Genomic DNA, 23,440 nt, shown 5'->3' with positions numbered 1-23,440 from the left:
TCAAACGCATCATTGCATTGAATTTAATTGTCATTGGAAATAATAATAACTGATTGTATTTTATTGGTTAATACAACCATGTATTTGAATTTAATTAGGGAACTTAATGAATCGCACTGAGGGTATTATACCTAAATTTTTCCTTAATGTTAAATCTAAAAGGTTAGTCCTTTAGTATAATTGAGAACACAAAAACAAAAAGCTAAAGAGCAAGTGAGTTGCTAATGCCCAAGCACATTGGTATTATATAAGAATAATAGATCACCTTAATATTTGGTTAGTATAATAATGGTTGGAAAGGAATTTTTTTTCCAACTGTAGCTTTTGCAAACCATTATCATGTAACCCCCTAAAAAAAAGTACTGAGCAATATAACTTTTGTAAAAGCTACCCAAAGTCTAACTTGAACCTAATCTCCATCAAATATTCATTTTGTCTCATATTAAAGGTGAGATAGTTTGCATTAGTTCACAAATGTTATCAATCTATATATATATATATATATATATATATATATATATATATATATATATATATTTACAAACAATTGTATCAAATATCTATTATGGGCTAATCACATATATATATATATATATTTACAAACAATTGTATCAAATATCTATTATGGGCTAATCACATACACAATTTCACTACAATGGATTTATATTTATTGTTAAATCTATAAGGTTATTCGTTTATTATATTTGAGAATACAAATAAAAAAGAAAAAAAGAAGAGTATAAGAACTCTTCATAAATGAGTGAGTTTTTAATGCCTAATTATCTTGATATTTGACGAGAATGATAGATCATCTAAATATTTGGTGAGCATTACGACGGTAGAAAAGAAATAAATTCAATAGTGGGTATAGCATACCATTATTACGAAGAAAGAAAAATTTGTAAAACTTACCTAACATCTAACTTGAACAACTAGATCCCTATCAAACATTAATTTTATCCTATAGAAAGTTACATTATTTGGCAAAAGTTACGCAAGTATTTTTTGTAAAAAGAAAAAGAAAAAGAAAAAAAGCTGCTATCTATCTCAATATTTTTAACTCTCTAATCTTGGCTTCCTCCTTTTAAATTATAATTAAAAAAAAACAATGATACAGTATGCTTTTATGATAATTAATTTAAATTTAAATAAGCATTACTACTACAAATTACGGAAACCGAACCACCAACTCCTTATATCAGCCAACAAAAAATTGCGCCACCTCAATAGTCTCCATAGTCTCCAATCCAAACCTTTCAAACAATTACTTTCCAATTTTCAGTCCAAAATTGACATTGCCACTTTAATTTTTGGACCCAAACAAACTCAAAACACCTAATTTTGTTTAGATGTATTTGTCACTCTTTCACTCTTCACTCACTCACGCCCACAAATTGAAAATACACACACTCTGCATCAGCATCCATCCCCCATTTTGCTTAGAATCCCCAACTCATCAATCTTACAACTAAACATTCAAAATTGGTCCAAATTCAACAACCCCAACCAGCGACCATCATCATCTTCATCATCATCATTTATAAGCTTAGCGGGAGAAGTGCGATATTCTTTAAATCTAATTGGTATTGTTGGATTTTTCATAAAACTCTAATTCTCTCTCTCTCTCTCTCTCTTTCTTTTCCTCTTTATATGATATGATATAGATTTTGATTCAGTGTACGTACCAGCCCCTGTTGTATTAATAAGTCATGTTTTTCTTTTTTCTCTAAGCAAATTGGATGTTATTTTGTCTGTGACTCTGCATGTCATACAAGATCTGATGGAGCCGCTTCAACATTTTTGCCATCCAGAGCATCCCTTGGTCTTCAACCAAGACGACAGAAGAGGATGTCTTTGTCGCGGGTGTTGGGAATCAGTATTGGGTCCCAGCTATAGTTGTACAAAATGCAATGGATGCTTTCATCATAAATCATGTGCAGAACTGCCCTTGGGGTTGCACCATCCTCTGCACCCATTACATCCTCTCATTCTCTTTGATGAAAACACAGATTATCCTGAAGAGGAAGAGGAAGAGGAAGAGGAAGAGGAAGAGAAAGAAAAAAGCAAATGCGAAGTCTGTAAAGAATCTCGTTATGAATACACTTATCGATGTTACCGTTGCGACTTCAACCTTCACGTCAGATGTGGTTCTTTAGCACCCACCTTGGAAGCTGAATTCCACGACCATCCATTGACACCCTTTTGGAATTTGATCACATTCACTTGCAACCTTTGTGGCATAAAAGAAGACAAAGGTATGCCCTATCTGTGTAATCCATGCGGTTTATCGATTCATAGAAAGTGTGCTTATTTCCCACCTAGACTCAAAGTTGTACGTCACAAGCACCCTCTCCACATCACCCATTCTTCTCTTGAACTCCATGAATCCGACTCCCGATTTTGTCTACTCTGTGTTCAAAAAGTGGACACGCGCTACGGGCTTTACTATTGCTCCAAATGCGATTTCATTGCCCACCTCAATTGCGCTATGAATAGGAGAAATAGGGAGGACATAAATTTGCTGGAACTTAAAGATGGGGAGAACGAAGATGCAGAGCTCGATCAATTTGTTGAGTCAGCGGCAGCTTACAAAGTCAAAAAAATCAAAGTGGGAGAGGACGGAACTGAAATAGCCACAGAAATTGAACACTTCAGTCATAAGCATGACTTAAAGCTCACTGATGAGGAGGTTCACAATAACGAAAAATGTGACGGGTGCGTAAGAGCCATTTCCCCTCCTTTTTACAGTTGTGCTAAGTGTAGCTTCTTTCTTCATAAGTCTTGTGCTAATTTACCAATGAAAAAGCGGCACCCACTCCATCAACACCCACTCACCCTCCTTCCAAAGGCACCTAATAATAGGAGGATGTTTTGGTGTAGTGCCTGTAGTTTCCTTGGCTACCCTGGCTCGCCTGACTTGCTTTGCAATGGCTTCTCCTACAATTGTAAGACATGTAACTTTGATCTCGATGTTCAATGTAGTTTGACCTTAGACATCCTTACCCACAAAGGTCATCAGCATCGACTTATCCTTTCCTACACAGGCTTTAGTCAAAGTTGCAGTAGTTGTGGTGATAGAAGAAATCTAGTATTTCGTTGTACCACTTGTGAATTTGCACTTGACTTTAAATGTGCGACACTACCACAAACCTCAATGTACAAACAACATGAGCACCCCTTCACTCTCAATTATACAGCTGAAGATGACTCTGGTGAATATTATTGTGATATCTGTGAAGAAGAGCGAAACCCAAACCATTGGTACTACTACTGTAAAGATTGCACTTATCCTGCACATCCCAAATGTATTCTTGGGAAATACCCAAATATGAAGTTTGGAGGTGCTTACACATTTGATTGTCACCAACACCCCCTTACTTTCATTGAGGAACCTAAAGATTGCCCTCCATGTCACAAATGTAGTGATCCTTGCAAAGAGCTTATCTATCAATGTGCCTTATGTAATTTCTATATCCACTATTATTGTTTATAGAAAAGACAAATGTGGTTTTAGTTATAATTTTTATATTTTCTTATAGGGTTGAGCATCAATTCTGTATTGTTGAATTGAATGCATTATTACAGTTGTCTAAACTGGGTCTTGTTCACCTTTTATAACATTAAGTTGAGATTGTTAGTGTGAATTTGTCTTTGTATTCTTGACATTACTTGCATCATTAGTTTAGTTTTATATATTCTTGCAATCATCCTATAATCAAAACCTGCAGCTCTAGGAGTAAAAATTCTGAATTAAACCAATAGTTATTTATTCATGCATTCTAAACTTCCAAATTAGATTTGATCCTTTGTTACTTTATGTTTTATTTTACTCATGATTCTGTGAATAGTATTTCCTTATTTGCGCCTATATTTTATCTTTTAACATATAATATATGTCCTGAAGCTTCTCCAATGATGTTTCTTTCTCATGTTTTATTGATAGAGTTCATAGTTTGACTAAGCACCGTTCCAAGTGATTGTTTGATTAGGAGCAGTCAGTTGTTGTAGCAGAGAAGATATTACTTGGTTTTAGGAGCTGTACTTGTAAATTGAACCCTTTCGTTGTATGGGCAACACATTAGGATCAAGAACTATTTGTTGCTGGCATTGGCATTTCTCCTCAAGATATATGTATTGTGATGTGTTGCCATGTTATACTGGAGTTTTCCGGAATCTAGTATGTTTTTTTTTTGTGGTAATCCTCAGCATGTATGGCTTGATATAGTATTGATATTGGGGTCTTGTTCATGAGATGCTAGGCAATAGTACACACTGTAGCTCTTAATTAACTATCATTTCAATCTTTATATTTCAGATCTGATATTTTAGAAAGCTTGTGATGTTTGAGGATTGTTTCTTTATCTGAGTTGGGAAAGTTGTATCAGTTAGTTTGATCCATGTTAGAACAGGATGTGATTAGTAGTGTGGAGGTAGTAGCCATGTACAATTGCACAAATCCACATGCATATTCACTTCTATAACATTAACCATGAAAGCATGAACTCTATTCTATAAAATTCAGCAAGTTGCTAACCTCATTAGTGAAATTGATAAACAACTTCAAATTCAGCAACCTGAGATGTATTTATCTCTCTCTCTCTCCCTATTTTTGATTTTCTTTATCTTTGTTTTTTTGTTTTTTTATTTTTTTTTTCTTTTGGTGGATTTGTAATGGTTTGTGGCTGATCTGCTTTGGGTGAGTGCATTTGGGTGTTTTGAACAACATTTTAGCAGGTTGTGGGTGAATGAGTGGTTGAGAGTTGGAACATTTGTCGGCTGCCGATGATGTGACCATTGTGGGGCTGTGTGTGGTATTTCAGTTTGAGGTGTATCCTACCAATTTGAAAAAAAGGTCTTATAAGCCTAAAGTCTCAAGTTGCATCAATTATACATACCAGGTAAGGCTCATAAATTTTAAAAATACCTTTTTTTGTGTGGTAAATTTATCTATTAGTTTGTTGTAATCTTAATTATTAGTTATACCTAACTTACAAATTCTCTAAAGGTATATGAAATTTCTTAGAAGTAATTGTTAGTAAAAATGTGATCCTGGACTTTTCTTCTAAAAGACATCTACAATTTTGCTTAAATAATACCCAATATACCAAAAATAGCAACTTTCATGCAACCTAAGTGTAGAGAAATCCTCTTAAATGGAGGTGCGTTTATGGTCATCAAAATAGCTCCTGAAATGAAGAAGTGTTAAGACCATGGAGCTGGATTGAGTTTCAGTGTGTTGCTGTCTTTGCCAAGGAGCTGTTGTAGAGTTGTGTCACCGCTAAGAAGCTGTGGAAATTGATCCTAGCTGCTAAGTAAGTGAGGTTAAGCTGCAGAAGTTCATCTCAACTGCTACAAGGATGATCTACTGTATTTTGTTATAAGCTCGTAGTAGCATTCATTGTAATTTTTATAAGCTTTTAATAGTGCAGCAGGGATAGTTGGTTGGATGCAACAGATTGTTAGTGTAATACTTGTAACAACTTGAATTAGCCTTATGACTAATTGGAATTGAGCACATGGCTAAGTACAGGTTGGTTAGTAGAGATATAAGTGGTAGCATTCTTTGTAATTGCTGTATAAGCTTGTAAAGTGCAGCAGGGATAATTAGTTGGATGTAACAAATTGAGTGCTTATAAGCTGCTACAGTGGGATTGTATCTGATTCATTGCAGAAAGTATCAACGAATTCAAGTTCTAAACTCTTCCCCTCTCTCTTTTCTTTAGGAAGTCCCACTATTTATGTGAGCATAGGACCGTGCAGTTGGTTGAGAAAATTCATCCACAGCTCACTTAAAATTTTTTTCCTCATGGACTTGATCACCAATTGCCGAGCCCAACATTTCTTAGCAATTTCTCTTGTAACAATAGTAATTTATTATAGCTCAAACTATTTCTCTTGCATTAATTCTGCACAAACAAGTTCCAAGCCTCTTCTTCATTTAGAAAATCTGCCATGACATTTTGATTGATCATCATTTGCCTACACACTTCCCAAATATTGTGTTGTTAGTAGGATCTTACAGTTGGCTTGGTCATCATCTTGTGGAATTCCTACAATGTCAAAATCAATCTTCTCGGGGCAGAATTTTGCAATGGTAGTGAATAATAAACTGAATGGCATGGTCCTTGAATGCTAGTAGAAATCAAGAGCATTGTAAATGACAATGACAACCCAAAAAAGGAAGACTTGGGCATGAGATCATAAATAATAGAGAGAGCTTAAGTATGGAGGCTCAACTTAAGTTTGTAAATACTAAAAAATAAGACCAGAAAATGGAGAATCATTTTGAAGCTACAGGTGATCAACTTGATTAGAGGTATGTTCCTTTTCTGCTTCAAGTGGTTGTAGAGCATACATACATACATATATATATATATATATATATATATATATATATATTGTTATTAAGCACTTTCAAAAGTGCTACAATGGTTGTTTGACACATATGATACTTGAAATCTTTTGCTATTTGCTAATGTTAGCAAAAGAATGCTATTTGCACACTTTGCTATACACCTTTTTTTTACAACTGACCTTTAGACCTTCATTTCAAATTAAAATAGATCGCATTTCCTTGAATTTCTAAACTACAATACATTTTTTTGTGTTATCCAAAGTCTGTAATTGAGGTGAGTTGAAGAGCTTCTCATGTTAGTTTATTCTATAATGACTTGGTATTTAGATTGTGTCATAATCATGCGCACATGTTACAAGATGCTATACTTATTTATATTGGGACCCTTTTCCTCCCTTTTGTGAAATAGTCTGCAGACTATTATGTGGGCCGTTTAATTCTCAAGGAATGATATCCAATTCAGTCTTGCATTTTTATTTTTGAACCCTAGTGACCTATTGGACACAAGATGTTTGAGGAAATGTCGTCCTTTGGGCTCTATGGTTGTGGGTGGTTGCTTTTTTTGTCAGCATGTCAAAATATTCACAATTAAAAGATCAGTTTAATGGAAGTGTTTTGTTGGTAACCTTTTTTTACACTAATACTTGAATTAGGTTGAGATCATATGGCGTTGGCACCTTTTGTGTGTGGACTATCATAGTCATTGTTTTATTTATTTAATAAAACATGTTTTAGTTGGAGTGTATTTTAGTAAGCATTTGTGAGACCCAAGTGCATAGTGATAACCACATATGATTAATATTGGGCCCTTTTAGTGCACCTTATGATTCATAATATGAGATTTTATTATTGTAATTTATTTATATATAGGCAGCCTTTAATGTGTCGGGCTTGCAATCTTTAATTCTCACAGTGGAAAGATCCCAACCCTCTACTTGCTGAAGTATTTTGGCCAAATAGAGAACTGCAAAGCAAGGGGTGTAGTAGCTCTCCTTCCTTCACACACACAACCATTCTTCACATGACAGGAACCTATGGCTTCTTCTCTCACTCTCATGTGAAATATATCAGGTGTGTTCTGTTAGCTACTCCTATATTTATTGTCAAATGTGAAATATATGCTAGTGAGTTTTTGAGATTCTTCTATCCTCTTGGTTTTGTGGATCTTGGATGGAGTTTTTCTAGCATATGGATGTTGATTTTTGTACTTTATATTACATTATAAGATGGCGCATGCTAATTTGTGTTGAGATTGACACCATGAAATGTTTTATGTCATTGGCTATGAAAATTGAGATATGAGATTTGAGCATGTGATATATGAATCTTGGGTTCTCTAAGGGGATCTCACAAAGTTAGTGAGCATTTTTGTGGGGAATTGTACTCTATTGTTGATGTAAGTTTGTGGTTGTTTGATCAGCTTAGGTTAGGTTTCCTCCTACTGAAAGTTCTTATTTGCTAATGATAACTACAAAATCCCATCTTGGTGTACTGTTTAGAACCTCTACTCTTTTGAAGGGTGCAGAGTGGGATTTTGCTGGGATTGTTCTAAACATGTTAGTAATCCTTTATCCTATCAAACTTAAGAATTAATGAATTATTCATACAAATAATTGTTTAAAGGTTGTCCTTCTTTTATCAGTCAAGTGTCTTTTATGTTTGTTGCAAACGATAAGATTAAACCAAGGTCAATGCTTCTTTGGACCTAAACATATTCTAAGCTCTTTTGGTTTTTCAAACTTGGTACAGTAGATTATATGCAATTTATAAAAGGGCATCATACTCCCATGATGGTTGGTCCTTACCATTTAATAACATAAGAAAAACAAAAGTTGAAACTATCGAATAGCCAGTCCAACTTTCTTTCAATGAGAGTTTTTTCTTTTTTCATTGATTGAGTGATTTTCTCTAATGCAATATAATAGTAACACTAATGGAGAAAGGTGGTTTATTGTTTCTCTATAAGTAGATGAGATTGTAGCACATATATGATATCAAGGTGTTGGCTTCATTCTATCCACACTTTTCAACTATATTATAAATGCCAGGAGCTGGAAAAAGGAAGCTGACCTTCTTAATGACATTACCACTTCAAACCAAATATTACACAATACACAATCTCAGCTAGGCCAGCACAGTGCCTTTGTCTATCACATGCCTAAATTTATATATAAGGAATAAGTCTTATCAACCTGTTTATATATGTATGTCAGGTTTGTGTGAGCAACAAGAAATATACAAGTGAAGCTTCAGACAAGGAATGGCATATTAGTTTGACATCCTTGGACAAGATATGCTTACAGTGGGAAGGACAAGTCTTGATAGAGTAAATGGTGGGTCAATATCTCGTGGGAAGTGTAACTGATGTGTCATGTTTCCGCAAATGTCAGCTTAGTTGCTGAAGCTCTAGAAAGAATTGTTGAAGCTGTAGACAGAAGAAACCCAGCCTGGTAAAAAAACCCCTCCCCACCTCTCTTTCAAGACACCCTCCTCTCTATGCATATATTTATATGGAATGTCAATGATGTACTTGTGGTTATAGTTTCATCCATATATAACTATTTGCACAAGGTGCACTCAATTACTATATTTTTAATAAAGGATGAAAAAACAATGTTTCTTCATGTGACAAATGCATAATTGACTTCAACCCTCAGAATCTCCATCAAACATATTGACTAATGCAGATAGCTTGCTTCCACATGGTGTCCTATATTCAGTCCAAAGAAAAATAAACATGGCAGATGGATGCTTTCATTCTCCTTTGTTGCATTCGAAATCATGCTATATATTGTTTGTATCCCAAATTCCTGGAAGTTGTTCAACAAGTCTGAAAAATTATATTTTAAAAACCTTAACTATCCATCTTGATTTCCCTTACATAATATTCAAATCAACTCAACTCAACTAAGGCTTAATACCAATTAAATTAGGTTTGGCTATGAATTCTTACATACTAATCATTTAGGATATTCAATAGAACCTCACTAGTTGTATCCCTACCCCAAGTTGGTGAAAGAGACACTAGCACCATTATTTAACTAGACAATCTTCCAGGAGGACCCAAAACTTCCGAATTAGCAGTCAAATTTTTCTATGGATGGAAGGTTGATTTAACACCAATGTTGCTCCATTACATTGAGCTGCTCATTCCTTGGAAATAAGTGATGATCTTGAAGAAAGAAATCTAATGTCCAAAACTGAGGCTTTTCTAAGCTTCATAACTTTTACAGAGTTACAACTTGTGAAAATGCTCAAAAGCAATTTCCTGGAAGGCCTGCATAGATCCAAAAGAACTTAGTTTTGGTGATGATTATGTATAGGGCTTGAATGTTCTAGGCTTCTAGCAAATAATGCTGTGAACTCAAAACTTGAAGAAAAACTTGATAATTGGTTGTTTAAAGATGGTTCATTTCTTTGAATAGATCAATTTTGTAAAGACATTCAAACTATTAAAAGTAAAGGGATGGGATCAGAGTTTGGATCTTCATGAAGAGCTAATTGGACTGCAATATGGCTTTCCAGAATCACTTTTGGGCTTCACAATTTGGCTCACAAACATCTAAACCCCCAATTACAAAGAGTTACAGCTAAATGCTTGTTTGATGTGCTCCATGTGGCGGAAATTTTAGTTTTTTGCAATTTTCTCTACACCTTCTCAAGGTTGGTTTTAAGGATGAAAATTAATTCTGAATTATAGAATATGCTAGAAAAATTTGCTTCCATGTTGGAGCAGTGCTATGTTCCAGATCTCTTGGTTAAGAATTATGGAGACAATGAAAGTGGTTATGGTGTGGGCATTGTTATTACTTATTAGGGTGGTGAAATCTCATGTTTATTTTCTTTCAAGCAAACCTGCACCAAAAATATTTGTAGTGTCATAACAACCTCTATAGAGCCATTGACATGTATCTCAAGGTATGGAATTTATTTTTTTTCATTCCTAATGATGATTATATTATCTGAAAACTGAGCTCTTGAGAGTCTGAGACCTGCAACACCATAAAATAGGGATTTCCTTTGATTAAGAATTATTGTGGTATGATATTTGTGTTTTTTATTGGACATTTTAAAGCTTAGTGGCTATAAGTCTTCTTAAATAAATTTCAAAGCTTAGTCCTGCAGAATCAGTGTTGTATTTGAATGATGTAGCATTTTATTGATAGATTTTACGAACATGTAACCTCACATTTTGACCAGTCATAGAAGCAATTAAATTTAAGTTGCAAATAACCATTATTTTGGAACCAATTATGTAGGCACACCCTAGCTTGAATGAAGAAGAAAAAGTAAGTGTATGTAGAAACCTGTAATACCATAGAGCAAAGTCACATGATTCATCTTCTTAGAGCGAAGTCACTTGCCCTTTAAAATAACAGCATAATTCATCTTCTTAGAGCAAAGTCACATGACAAGGTCAATGACACCTTTTATATCAAATCACCAAGTAATTATCAAAGTTTCTAAACTAAAAGAGGGAGGGATGAATCTGCAGAAAGAGGTCGACACAATGAAGGTGCCACTGATTGAATTACAAATGAGTTAGCTCAAGCTTTAAAGACAAGTAAAGAGATCCACAAATTAGAAGAGAAAACTCAGATTTGTATGGAAAAAATTCTCTGGTTGGAAATCTGATTTTTGATAAATAATTTTGCTTCATTGAAATTGATGTGTGCCTTCTTATTTTTAGGTTTTTTATTTCCAAGAAAATAGAAAGGTTATTTTTAGGAATTTGAAACTACTCCATATTTACCTTGTAATATTTTGCAATATAAGAAAAGGAATTTTCAGCACCATGGCTTAGCTATTTTTGTCATATTCCTTATGATGGTTACATTATTCAAGAGAACTTTCTGTTGGTATCTCCAAGATTAGTCTATTAAGTTGTATCATTACATTTCTGTGTATCAAAAAAAGGCAGTGTCCTTTGATTCACTCCTGGAGAGTAAACCTTAAAACACTTTCATTTGCCCAAAAGCAACATGTTTCGGGTAAGTAAAGGTGTTTTTGTGGATGGTTGAACCAGGGCATCCTAGCTGGGATGTTGGTCCCCTGACTAACAGTCCACACCCTCTTGGGCAAAATTTATGAAATGTTTCCTTGCCTGCTATTTGTTCTCCCTAGTACTTAGGGATTATTATTTGGAATATAAAATTAGAAAACAAAGAAGGAACCGTGGAAGCAAATTTATATTATACACTCCAGCTCATTATAAGAGCCAAATAGATCAATCAACTTAGAACTAGTTAAATAGGCATACGAGTAGTGAATATCACATCAATATGGTCAACCATTTGTGAAAAACCATGTTTCTTGTTGGAGAATATATTAGAAGCATCTCAATGATATGGCTGAAATTGCTCATTTACTAGTGCCCATACAAGAACTTAACCAGCTTCATTTAAGACTAAAAAATTGTGCTCTTCATAGATAAGTGAGTTTTTAATATTCAATTACTTGATATTTGGTAAGCATGATTGTTATAAGGAAGACATTCAATCAAATGGTGGGTTTTGCAAAATATACTAGTTTATAATTAGAAAAGGTCCTAGGTCATTTGGTCATCATGGGCTGCAAGTTGCAAAGTTTGTATTTTGAAGTTTGAACTAGGGTCAAGCCTGGAGTCGAGGTCCACTTAACCTCGATTGTTCAGGCAACTTTCAAAAGTAGAAAACTTCACTTTATTGAGTAGATTCTTGAGTTGTTCTCGTGTCTTCAATGTAGTTTTTCAAGTACACTCAAGACACTAAAACTTACAACTCAAATACATTAAAAAAAAAAATTGAAACGGAATTACCAGCAAAAGATATAATTGACACTTGACACATTCCAAAGTGGTTAAGCAATAGGTGAGTCTATAAAGTCTAAAATCAGGGAATATACAAAAGTTGCTGAGTAGTGAGTAGCAAAGTATAAAATCAACATATTACCTACAAAGAGAAGATGCTAAGTAATTCCTGAGGGTAGACCATCAATGTAAATTGCAAGTTTTAAAAACTAGGTTCATGAACAATTTTTCACACTAATATTTCTTGAACCGTAAGAGCATGATGAGGTAATATTTATGCATCAAGCAACATTCCAGCACCACTAAGGCACTTCGCTTTAGTAGTTCTTGGAAATAAACCTTGAAACTTGTCCATGTAAAATAGATGCCAAGGCCCAAGTTGTGCACCCAAAAAGAAGAGCTTGAAGCAAGATTGGTTATGTGTGAAAATAGATAATGAGGGTCAAATTATGATGAATATTGAACCTTTTTAGCATTTCCTTTTGACATTGAATATTCAATTGCTGCATTCATATAATTTCAGCTACGCAGCATAAGAAAAAGAATAAAAAATGTGCATTTGCATTTTTGTGATCAAGTCGTTTTAGACATTCGATCAACTCAATTACTTTATTGATATATAAATGAAGACCATTCTCCTTCTCCCACTCTTTGTTCTTAAAATATAAGTTTTGTTATTATATATTGAGCTTGCTTTTTTTCGATAATCTATTTTATTGAGATGGCTTATTCCCTATGTATTAAACAATAATCATTGCTTGTTTACTCAAGATACCATGCTTCTTTCTTCCTCCAAAGCTTTCACTCCCACTTTGGAAATTCCCCACTCAATGATAATAAAATTGTACAAATTCCCAAATAAGCATTACTTACAAGATTAAAAAAATAACAATGACAGAATCACCAAAAAATGAAACACTTATTTACAAGAGCATACAAGAAACTTTATACAACAGCCATAAAAAGAGCTATAAAGTTAGAGAAAGCCCAAAAAAACTAAAAACTAAAATTAATTGTTAATTGCAGTGGATTTTGGTTTCTTCACAATCAAAACTGGGCACTTGACGTTCTGTGCACAATGATTACTCACACTCCCAAGTAAAGCCCTGCCAGCCCCAAAAATAATGGGTTAGCAATAAATTAAACAGTATAATTACAACATAAAAACAATGAATTAGGGTGTACCCCAATAAATATAAAATTATTTAAAAACAATGAATTAGGGTGTACCCAATGAATATAAAATTATTTTATTCATACTATTTTAGAAAATGAAGGTAATTGTCCATCTTATTTCATGGTACCAAATTTTCATCTTTCAACCATGAACAAACCAAAAGCTTTTTCACATAGTATTATTATGCTTAACAAATTTCAAATAAGAGAGTAAAAAATCAACATTATATAAAACAAAATTATACTAACTCAAATCATTCACTAGCTTAAAAAAAATAAAAATAAAAAACCCCTCAAATCATTCACATGTATACACCTAAAAAGTCTGTCAATAACATTTAGATCAAATGGCATTTTCTCATGTATTCAACGTGTTTAAATTCCCTTATTTACTTATCATCTATCAAAAGAAAATTAGGATAATAGCATTATTATGCATATAATTTTCTTTTTTAAGTAAGACCCACCTTTTGATTAGGCCATAACCATGGCTCCCCATGACCAACACATCAGCACCCAACTTCTCTGTCATCTGACAAATAACATCCCTTGGATCACCATGTTCTATTCTTGTCTCCACCTTCACCTTCACGAGGGGCAAATTTGTCAAGACAAAAACTAAATAAGAAACTATATGATTTTTCAATAAAAACATTATTTATTTCTAATAAAAGATAATATAAGAAATTAAATTTTAAAATTTTCAGCCCTAAAAAACCTTTAAAAACAATTATATGGGAAATCAAACTTTTATTTTTATGCAAAAAAAAAAAAAAAACCTATTTCAAACCATGAGGTACCATCATTAGGTGATGATTCAAATTATGATCCACTATAATCATTAAATAAATTACAATTCTAATAATAACCCATGTTAATTATTAAATAAATGTGTTACATTGGTTAAAAAATACGTGTAAATTATTGTCGTTAATAGGGTTAAAAAAATTTCTTTTCTTAAAAATTCAAAAATTATAAAATGATCAAATAAATTACTATCAAATAAAAAATTAATATATGTTAAAAAAAATACTATAATTTTATATAAGCTATTTGATTAAAAATAGGTGTAGATAATCATCAAATGGTTTTAAACAATTATTTTCTTAAAAAATCAAAAATACCAAATGACAATTTTACCCTTTAACAAACAAAAAATTTACAACTCACATCATGAAGATCTTTACACATCTTTTTAGCTTTCTCGACCACGCACTCAGCCACGTCATTACTGTACTTATTCATAGCCGCCATTATATCAGCCGAAAACAAATACCCTGAACCACACACCAAAATTACAGCCAGGATCATTCAATCTTTCGTGTTCCTAAAATGCCCATGGAGAGTGAAGAAAATTACCTGTGCCATCAAGGGCAGAGAAAACTGCACGAGGGGGTTTAACGTAGAGGAGGACGAGGGTATCTTTGGAATTTTCGGAAATCACGTTTGTGAGGCACCACGAGAGCGCGTGCATGCTCTCCTCCCCTTCATCGACGGCCACGAGGATCTTGCGTTCCTTTGCTGCCACGTCATCCATTTGGCTCTTTGATCGGACGGTTGGAAATTGTTGATGATAAAATTGAAAGAAAAAAAAAAAAAATTCACGGTTTCTTTCTTTTTGTGTTGATGAAAATTTGGCAGTGGGTAAGAATGTTTGAGAGTTTTTGAGTATTTATAGGCAGAGAAGAAAAATAATGTGTTGGGTCAAATCTGTGGGCGGGTTTGTGGGTTTTGGGCTTAAGGGTTTTGTCATTTGTGGTTTTCTAACACAGTGGGCTCCTTGGTTTTTTTTTTTGTTTTTTTAGATTGTCTGGTTTTGGCATTAGGATATGATTATAACAGTATCCACGTTCATTTTTCTTAATTTTATCCTATTTTACCATCTTAAAAATTATTTTATCAATTATACAATACCATTTTTCAATTCACCAACATCCAAACTTCTATTTTACCATACTACACATTAAAATAATATAAAAATAACAATATAAAAATATTTCTCAATAGAGGAGAGAGAAAGTGTTGGAACTTTTTAATAAAAATGAGGAGAGAGAGAATTAAATAATAGTATTTCGATTTACCATTAAGCTACAGTGTATTCTACATTTAGAATGACATTGTAGCCGGATTGTAAAAAAATTTACAATTCTTGGCTTTTACAATATTCAATGGAGTGATGTTTTTGGGGTTAAATGGAAAATTGGGTTTGCATTTGCCATTTGGCCTATACGTTGTGGATGCTTAAGGGTAGGTCCAGAAAATAAATAAATACATAAAATATTTGGGGTGAAAAAGAGTTTTGGATGGAGTATCAAATATCAATCCTCCTCATCAAGCATGGTGAAAATACCACTGCAAACAGAAAATCTTTGTTTTTAAAAGATGGGGCCTATTTAGCAAATGTTATATGTTATAATATTGTTTATGCTTTGTGAAAGTTATTAAGACGAGCACAAAATTTGATGCTTTGTGAAAGTTATCGTTTATGCTTTTGACAAGTAGGGTGTTTGAATAACAATTTTTTGTAATTAAATGTTGAAAATTATGAACTAAAAAAAATGTGTTTGGTAAGGATGTTGTTTACTGAAGTATTTGAATTATGTTGCTCATTTTAGGGGGTTTAAATACTAAATTTAGAAAACTCTTCTTACCAGTTTTTAGTTTTCAAACAATGGTATTTTTGTAAATATGTTAAAAGTCATGGGGCCCACTTGATGTGACAAAACATAAATGGACTTTTCTCTCCTCAAATAAAAAATATTAAATTGTACAGTGTTTGTCAGTTCTTTAAAAATAAAATACACGCATACTAAATACACAATTATGTTTTTTCACACAATGAAACATGTTATTTGAAACATGGTACCAAACATATTTTATGTTTTATGAATATTGTAAACACGTGTTTCTACAACATTTTTTAAATCACAATTTTCACATTATTTTAAACAATGATATTATAAATCTCTAACCAAACGGTTTTTCGAATCATGTTGTTCATCCCCCTACTAAAGTTTCAAATTTACCATTTTATAACCATGGCACTAAGTACTAACATGTCATTTTCGGAATTTTAAAAGTTAGTTGAACTTGACGTGGATTTCAAAGATATATATCATATTTGATATGATCTAGTGAATAAATTAGCTCATTTTTAGATTATGAGATAACATGGGTTCATTAACTATTTCCTACTACTTAATTAGGTTCAATTAACATTGCCTCAGCTTTAAATGCTTGATTCTATAAGTGGATTATGTGAATATTGCAACAAAAGGGAAAAGAGAGCTTAAAGATTATATGCAGTTTTAAAACTCTAGATTCTTCTCCATTGAAAAGACAAATGTTCATATCAAAGGATGTGTTGGCTAGTCTAAGGTAAACAGCACAACAAGCTTAAGGATAAGGGAACTACACTAGAACATATCAAGCACAAAGCATCTAATAAAAGGAGAAATTAGTTTTATACTGCTTCGATTATAAGGAATTACTTTTTCCAACATTAGCTGATGCCCCTAACCGATCATGACCACAAATTTTAATTAGCTTTTTGCTAAAATAATGAAAATTTTTTAAAAAAATTTGAGATTTTAAAAAGTCATACATAAAAACTAAAAAACAAAAAACTAGCTTATAAAAGGAGAAAATTTAGTACCACAACTTATCTCACAACTTCTTTGCCGCAATTGTGATGGGGAAGAATGTAAGTGGTGGGAAAAAAAATGATAAATCTATGTGTAAGTGATAGACAATCATTTACAGTCTGTTACATCAAACTTGTGGTAAAAAGTTGTAAAATAGTACGCAATCCTAAAACTAATCTTATAAAGTTGTGAGCCTTTTGGCCCATATTCACATCTAGGCCCCTTAAATGTTACTCAGTAAGCATATAGATTCTACTAAATAAGGTCTTCATTGGTCACTCATACCTATTTTTTGGGAAGGAAGAAAAAAAAAAGTATAAAGTCCAACAGGATTCATACTTAAATTGGCTAAGCATATTAAAAGATAGGTATGTGCTTCAAACTTACTAACCCAATCCAACCGAGTGTCAGATTTTTTGGGTTGGTGAGTTTGGTTGGATTCAAATTTTATTTTAAGACTTAAGTTAGGTCAAGTTTGAGTTAATAGTTATTTCAATTTACTATATATATAAGTTTATTTTATAATCTTTATTTTTTTTTTCTTAAAAAAAACTTTATTTTTTTAATTAGTTGATTAATTTTGGCATTTTAAGAAATAGTTTTGATTCATCTATACAAAATGAAATATAATTTAAGAGTATTATATGAGTTGTAATAATTTATTGAAAAAGACAAAAATTAATAATTGATAAAAGTATTTAAATAATTGCACAACTCACAGACACAACCCAACATAACAATAAATTAGAAGAAACCTTGGGTTGGTTTTCTATTGTTCACATTTGAAGATATAGATTTTGTCATACTTAAAAAGTTTAATGGTTTTATTGGATTGTGATTTCTACGTATATAAGAGTGATGCGTGAGTCTTATGAAAGTATTAAAACATGGACAACAAAAAGATGTAATGGGTAGCGTGTTAAGGACTGAAACAGAAGCTACAATCATAATAATAGTTTGTGTCATTTCTTAGGGTGATTCTCAAAACACCATAGCTTTTACGCAAGATCCTTCAAATGTGGAATTTTTTCTATTCCAATTTTCGGAGGCCAATTTGTTGGCCCATTAATTTGACAACTGTGGGCTGCCCTTTGTTCTTCTTGGGGCTCATCCCATTTCCTCTCATTTCTTTGGGGTTCTCTTTAAAGAGTTAAATGGGTTGGTCCCCGTCTTTATATGAACTCTTGTATTGCTTTTTCTGCTAGATTTACCAAAATCAGCCCCCAAAAAAAAAAGATCCATAGCAATATATATTATTTTCTAAAATTTGCCCGACCGTTGAAATGAAAAGTTGAAGTTTTGAACTTTACATCTTGGCCATCCATGGCTGTTTCACCTTGTGCAAGACTCTGGATTTCAAGCAGATGAAAAAGTAAACACCTAATTGAAAGAGATGTAGGATCTAGAGATTTAGGAGAACTTTGGAATTGGATAGCCGGTAGAGTTTGGAGAGTTGAGTGGTTTGGTAACAGCTTATTATTTAGTTAAAAACTAGCTAAATAGTACAATGAACCCATAAATAGTACTAAAAAGTAAGGGCCCATAAATAGTAACAAAAATAAGTTAAAAACTCTAACAAGCTTCAACTTTCATTGCTTCCCAAACGCTCTGCTGTGCCAAGGTAGATTTTCTCAATCCATCAAATTGTCTCTTTGATGAAAATATTAATGATTTGTGCAATACGATGATCTTGTGATTGTAATTTCAATATTACCTGATATATTCACTTTTTGTTAATGTAAAGACTGTAGGTTGATTCAATTGTTGTGAGTAGTTTTTGCTAGCAATCCAGATTCAGATTTGAAGCATGATGAACTTTGAATATTAACATGCGATAAAAATTTGGCAGTATTGAATATTTTTGGCTGAAATCTAACTAGGATGCTTTACCTAGCACCAACTCATTAGAGTCCTCCATATTTTCCTGGAAAAAAGAGCATTCAAAGAAGAGGTGCTCTCTGTTTTCAATGTTATTTCTACATAGTTCACACTTAGTATCTCCATTAAAGCCCCATTTAAGCATTTTTTTTTCCTTTGTTAACAATCTATTCAACATGGCCAGCCAACCAATGAAAGCATGCTTAGGCATGGCTCTTGGATTCCAAGACTAAAAATGTGTGCTCATAGATAAGTGAGTTTTCAATATCCAATTACCTTGATATTTGGTAAGCATGATTGTTATAAGGAAGACATTCAGTCAAATGGTGGGTTATGCAAGATACACAAGTTTATAATTAGAGAAGGTCCTAGGTCATTTGGTCATCATGGGCTACAAGTTGGAAAGCTTGTATTTTGAAGCTCGACTAGTTGACTAGGTCGAGCTTGCAGTCGAGGTTCGCTTAACCTCAATTATTCAAGTAGCTGTCAAAGTTAAAAAGCTTCACTTTATTGAGCATATTCTTGAGCTGTTCAATTGTGCCTTCAATGTAGTTTCTCAAATACACTTAAGAAACTAAAACTTACAACTCAAATACATTAAAAGAAAAAAAGTAAAAAAAAAAGATTCTAAAACAGAGTTTTCCGCACAAGATATAATTGACACTTGACACATTTTAAAGTGGTTAAGATATATGTGAGTCTCTGAAGTATAAAATCAGGGAATATGCAAAAGATGCTGAGTAGTGAGTAATAAAATATAAAATCAACATGGTACCCGCAAGGAAAAGATATTAACACGGTAATCGTAAGAAGAAGATGCTAGGTAATTCGTGAGGGTAGACCATCAACATAAATTGCAAGTTTTAAAAACTAGGTTCATGAACAATTTTTCACACTAATATTGCTTGAACTCTAAGAGCGTGAAGAGGTAATATTTATGCATCAAGAAACATTCCAGCCGCACTAAGGCACTTCACTTTATTAGTTCTTAGAAATAAACCTTGAAACTTGTCACTGTAAAATAGGTGCCAAGCCCCCAGTGGTGCACCCAAAAAGAAGAGCTTGAAGCAAGATTGGTTGTGTGAAAATAGATAATGATGGTCGAATTATGATGAATATTGAACCTGTTTAGCAAAGCACATTTTCTGCAATCATATAATTTCAGCTACGCAGCATAAGAAGAAGAATAAAAAAATTTGCATTTGCATTTTTGTGACCAAGTCGTTTTAGACATTTGATCAACTCAATTACTTCAATGGTATAAGAAAATGAAGACCAATCTGTGTCTCCTACTCTCTATTCTTAAAATATAAGTTTTGATATTATATTGAGATAGCTTTTTTTTCGATAATCTATTATATTGAGATAGCTTATTCTCTGCGTGTTAATTAAACAATAATCATTGCTTGTTCCCCCAAGATACCATTCTTCCTTCTTCCTCCCAAGCTTTCACTCCCACTTCGGAAATTCTCCACTCAATGATAATAATATTAAACAAATTCCCAAAAAAGCATTACTTACAAGATTTTAAAAATATACAATGACAGAATCACCAAGAAAAAAAGATAGAAAAGAAAAACACCTATTTACAAGAGCATACAAGAAACTTTATATAACAGCTATAAGAAGAGCTAGAAAGAAACCCACCCCCCAAAAAAAAACAAAAAATTAGTTGTTTGCTGCGGTAGATTTTGGCTTCTTCACAATCAAGACTGGGCACTTGACGTTCTGTACACAATGATTGCTCACACTCCCAAGAAAAGCTCTGCTAGCCCCAAGAATAATGTGTTAGTAAATAAATTAAACAATATAATTACAACATAAAAACAATATATTAGGGTGTACCCCAATTAATATGAATTTATTTTATTCATATGATTTTAGAAAATGAAGGTAATTGTCCATGTTATTTCATGGTAACAAATTTTCATTTTTCAACCAAGAAAAAACCAAAGGCTTTTTCACATTGTATTATTATGCTTACCAGATTTCAAATAAGAGGGTAAAAAATCAACATTATATAAAACTAAATTACACTAACTCAAATCATTCACTAGCTAAAAAAAAACCCTCAAATCGTTTTGTCATGCATACACCCCAGATGGAATAAATAAAAAAGTGGCATTTTGTCATGTTTTCAACGTGTTTGAATTCCCCTATTTACTTATCATGCATCAAAAGAAAATTACAATAATAACATAACTAAGCCTATAGTTTCCATTTTTAAGTAAGACCCACCTTTTGATTAGGCCATAACCATGGCTCCCCATGACCAACACATCAGCACCCAAATTCTGTGTCATCTCGCAAATTACATCCCTTGGATCACCATGATCTATTCTTGTCTCCACCTTGACCTTCACGAGGGACAAATTTATCAAGACAAAAACTAAATAAGAAACTATATGATTTTTCAAATTGAAAACCTTATTTATTTCTGATAAAAAGATAATATAAGAAATTAAAAATTTTAGCCCGACAAAATCTTTCTAAATATTATATATATGGGAAATTAAACCTTTTGTTTTTAATTTCTTTTTATATATTTGGGATTAACAATTATTTTTCAAACCAGTTATATATATATGAAAAACCACTATTTTTTTTTTAGAAGATGAAAAAATACCCATTTTAATTATTAACGTGTTATGTAATTAAAAAATAATCATTAAAAGGGTTAAAAATTTTATTTTATTAAACATCCAAAAATTATAAAATGATCAAACAAAGTACTATCAAATAACAAATTAATATATGTTAAAAAAAAACAAAGTACTGTAATTCTTATAAATAAGTTACAGCATTAATAATAGGTGAAGATAATCGTGATGAAAGGGTTTTTTTAAGAAAAATTAATTTTTCTCAATATTTCAAAAAAATGACAATTAGCAAATGACAATTATACCCTTCAACAAACCAAAAAATTACAACTCACATCATGAATATCTTTGCACATCTTTGTGGCTTTGTCAACCACGCACTCAGCCACGTCATTACTGTACTTATCCATTGCCGCCAATATATCAGAAGAAAACAAATACCCTCCTGAATCACACACCAAAATTACAATCAGCACCATTCAATCTTTCGTATTCTTAAAATGCCCATGAAGATTACAGACAAATTACCTGTGCCATCAATGGCAGTGTAAACTGCACGAGGGGGCTTAACGTAGAGGAGGACAAGGGTATCTTTGTAATTTGGAGAAATCACGTTTTTGAGACACCACGAGAGCGCGTGCACGCTCTCCTCGCCTTCATCGACGGCCACGAGGATCTTCCGTTCATTTGCTGCCACGTTAGCCATTCAGCTCTTTTGATCGGACGGTTGAAAATTGTTGATGACAAAAAAATGAAAAATAAAAACAAAACACTGTTTCTTTCTTTCTTTTGTGAATGAAAACTTGGTTGTGGTGGTGATGAATGTTTGAGATTGAGAGTTTTTATATAGGCAGAGAGGAAATAATGTGTTGGGTCAAATCTGTTGGCGGGTTTTGTGGGTTATGTCATTTGTGGTTTTCAAACACAGTGGACTCCTTGGTTTTATTTATTTTTAAGATTATCTGGTTTTGGCATTAGGATATGATTATAAATAAATACATAAAATATTAGGGGAAAAAATAAGACGTTTGGATAGACTATATAGAGTATCAAATATCAATACCTACTAGTCAAGCATGATGAAAATAGTATACCACTACAGACAGATAATCTTTGTTTTAAAAAGATGGGGCCTATTAGCTAGTGTTACAGCATCCACACCACCGGTGCTTATGGAATAGAAAAAGTGTCAAGATATAATTTCATGGAACATAAATTTAAATCCATGACTAATTTGTTGATCTTACGTAATTCAATAACATAATTAATTTAAACATAATTTAGTAAATTTCAAATAAACAATGCTCTTAATAAATCTCTTGTAATACTAAAATTCACAATTTAGATATAATCTCCAAATATTATAAAATTTTAAGTGAAATAAAAATAACTATAAATCCTTAACAGCTTCAAGCATTATTGACGTTGCCTAAAAACTCCCACGCTCTACTTTGTACCTTGAGATTCAAAGTTTCTATTTTCCAATTAAACTTTAATTTGAAAATTGTAATTAATGGGTGAATCACACATCTAGTAAGCAATTATACACAATAGAATAGAGTCAAGCAGAGTAAGAGTATTTTGATTTCACAAACTCATTCAATGATATCAAATATAATTTTTTTCCAAAACATATAATGAACCACTTAATGCATATGTAATCAAATCTTAAAATCATTCGAAAACACATGCAAATAATTTATCAGAGCACAGTATCACATATACACATATCACATATTCTCACATACAATCTTATGAACGGATACCAACATCTAATTCCTGCTGGTGAGAGATCAACACTTATTCTCAAATACAACCCTGTGAGCGGGCTTACACATATATCTAATCAATTCTAAAAATGCTTATTTTGAGTCATATATCACAAAAGCAAAGTTTATACAAAATAGAATAATTTTCTTAATATTAACGATTATTCCAAATATAGAGACATATTGAATATCACAATATTGAATTGAAACATAAATCAAAGGATGCTGGA

At 32.6% G+C, this 23,440-nt stretch overlaps 3 protein-coding genes, 1 long non-coding RNA gene and 1 pseudogene across 5 annotated transcripts; 3 read left to right on the top strand and 2 right to left on the bottom strand.

Moving 5' to 3' along the window:
• Positions 1-1,192: 1,192 nt before the first annotated feature.
• LOC142627530 (uncharacterized) lies at positions 1,193-3,644 on the top strand. The gene is made up of 2 exons (XM_075801410.1): positions 1,193-1,583; positions 1,776-3,644. Exon 2 carries the CDS (start codon positions 1,781-1,783, stop codon positions 3,491-3,493), a length of 1,713 nt encoding a protein of 570 aa, XP_075657525.1. The 5' UTR covers positions 1,193-1,583; positions 1,776-1,780; the 3' UTR covers positions 3,494-3,644.
• A 3,274-nt stretch (positions 3,645-6,918) lies between these two features.
• On the top strand, positions 6,919-9,193 carry LOC142627643 (uncharacterized). Its single transcript, XR_012842902.1, has 2 exons — positions 6,919-7,426; positions 8,569-9,193. It is a non-coding gene; the product is annotated as an uncharacterized LOC142627643 (long non-coding RNA).
• A 167-nt stretch (positions 9,194-9,360) lies between these two features.
• LOC142628386 (root phototropism protein 3-like) lies at positions 9,361-10,704 on the top strand (annotated as a pseudogene).
• A 2,222-nt stretch (positions 10,705-12,926) lies between these two features.
• LOC142629935 (universal stress protein PHOS32-like) lies at positions 12,927-15,151 on the bottom strand. Its single transcript, XM_075803981.1, has 4 exons — positions 14,679-15,151; positions 14,490-14,596; positions 13,787-13,905; positions 12,927-13,249 (listed from the first exon to the last, which is right to left on the bottom strand). Exons 1-4 carry the CDS (start codon positions 14,854-14,856, stop codon positions 13,153-13,155), a joined length of 501 nt encoding a protein of 166 aa, XP_075660096.1. The 5' UTR covers positions 14,857-15,151; the 3' UTR covers positions 12,927-13,152.
• A 5,063-nt stretch (positions 15,152-20,214) lies between these two features.
• On the bottom strand, positions 20,215-22,450 carry LOC142626978 (universal stress protein PHOS34-like). Of its 2 annotated transcripts, XR_012842725.1 has the most exons (5): positions 21,970-22,353; positions 21,777-21,886; positions 21,080-21,198; positions 20,359-20,606; positions 20,215-20,268 (listed from the first exon to the last, which is right to left on the bottom strand). XR_012842725.1 is itself a non-coding variant. In XM_075800750.1 (4 exons), the coding sequence occupies exons 1-4, from the start codon at positions 22,145-22,147 to the stop codon at positions 20,510-20,512; spliced, it is 504 nt and encodes a 167-aa protein (XP_075656865.1). In that variant the 5' UTR covers positions 22,148-22,450; the 3' UTR covers positions 20,309-20,509. The 2 variants fall into 2 exon arrangements, 1 of the variants encoding a protein (XP_075656865.1); XM_075800750.1 differs by lacking the exon at positions 20,215-20,268 and having other exon boundaries at positions 20,309-20,606; positions 21,970-22,450.
• Positions 22,451-23,440: the final 990 nt, after the last annotated feature.

The sequence above is a fragment of the Castanea sativa genome, chromosome 3, assembly GCF_040712315.1.
Source record: "Castanea sativa cultivar Marrone di Chiusa Pesio chromosome 3, ASM4071231v1".
Taxonomy (NCBI): domain Eukaryota; kingdom Viridiplantae; phylum Streptophyta; class Magnoliopsida; order Fagales; family Fagaceae; genus Castanea; species Castanea sativa.
Note: the sequence above shows the minus strand (reverse complement) of the source record. Positions and strands in the feature narration are given on the sequence as shown.

Coding starts and splice junctions, on each gene's coding strand:
- LOC142627530 (XM_075801410.1), top strand. CDS start 1,781: ATGGAGCCGCTTCAACATTTTTGCCATCCAGAGCATCCCTTGGTCTTC.
- LOC142629935 (XM_075803981.1), bottom strand. CDS start 14,856: ATGGATGACGTGGCAGCAAAGGAACGCAAGATCCTCGTGGCCGTCGAT. Junction 14,597..14,678: donor CTCTGCCCTTGATGGCACAG/GTAATTTTCTTC, acceptor TGTGTGGTTCAG/GGTATTTGTTTTCGGCTGAT. Junction 13,906..14,489: donor TGTGTAAAGATCTTCATGAT/GTGAGTTGTAAA, acceptor CCCCTCGTGAAG/GTGAAGGTGGAGACAAGAAT.
- LOC142626978 (XM_075800750.1), bottom strand. CDS start 22,147: ATGGCTAACGTGGCAGCAAATGAACGGAAGATCCTCGTGGCCGTCGAT. Junction 21,887..21,969: donor CACTGCCATTGATGGCACAG/GTAATTTGTCTG, acceptor TGTGTGATTCAG/GAGGGTATTTGTTTTCTTCT. Junction 20,607..21,079: donor GGTTATGGCCTAATCAAAAG/GTGGGTCTTACT, acceptor TGGGGCTAGCAG/AGCTTTTCTTGGGAGTGTGA.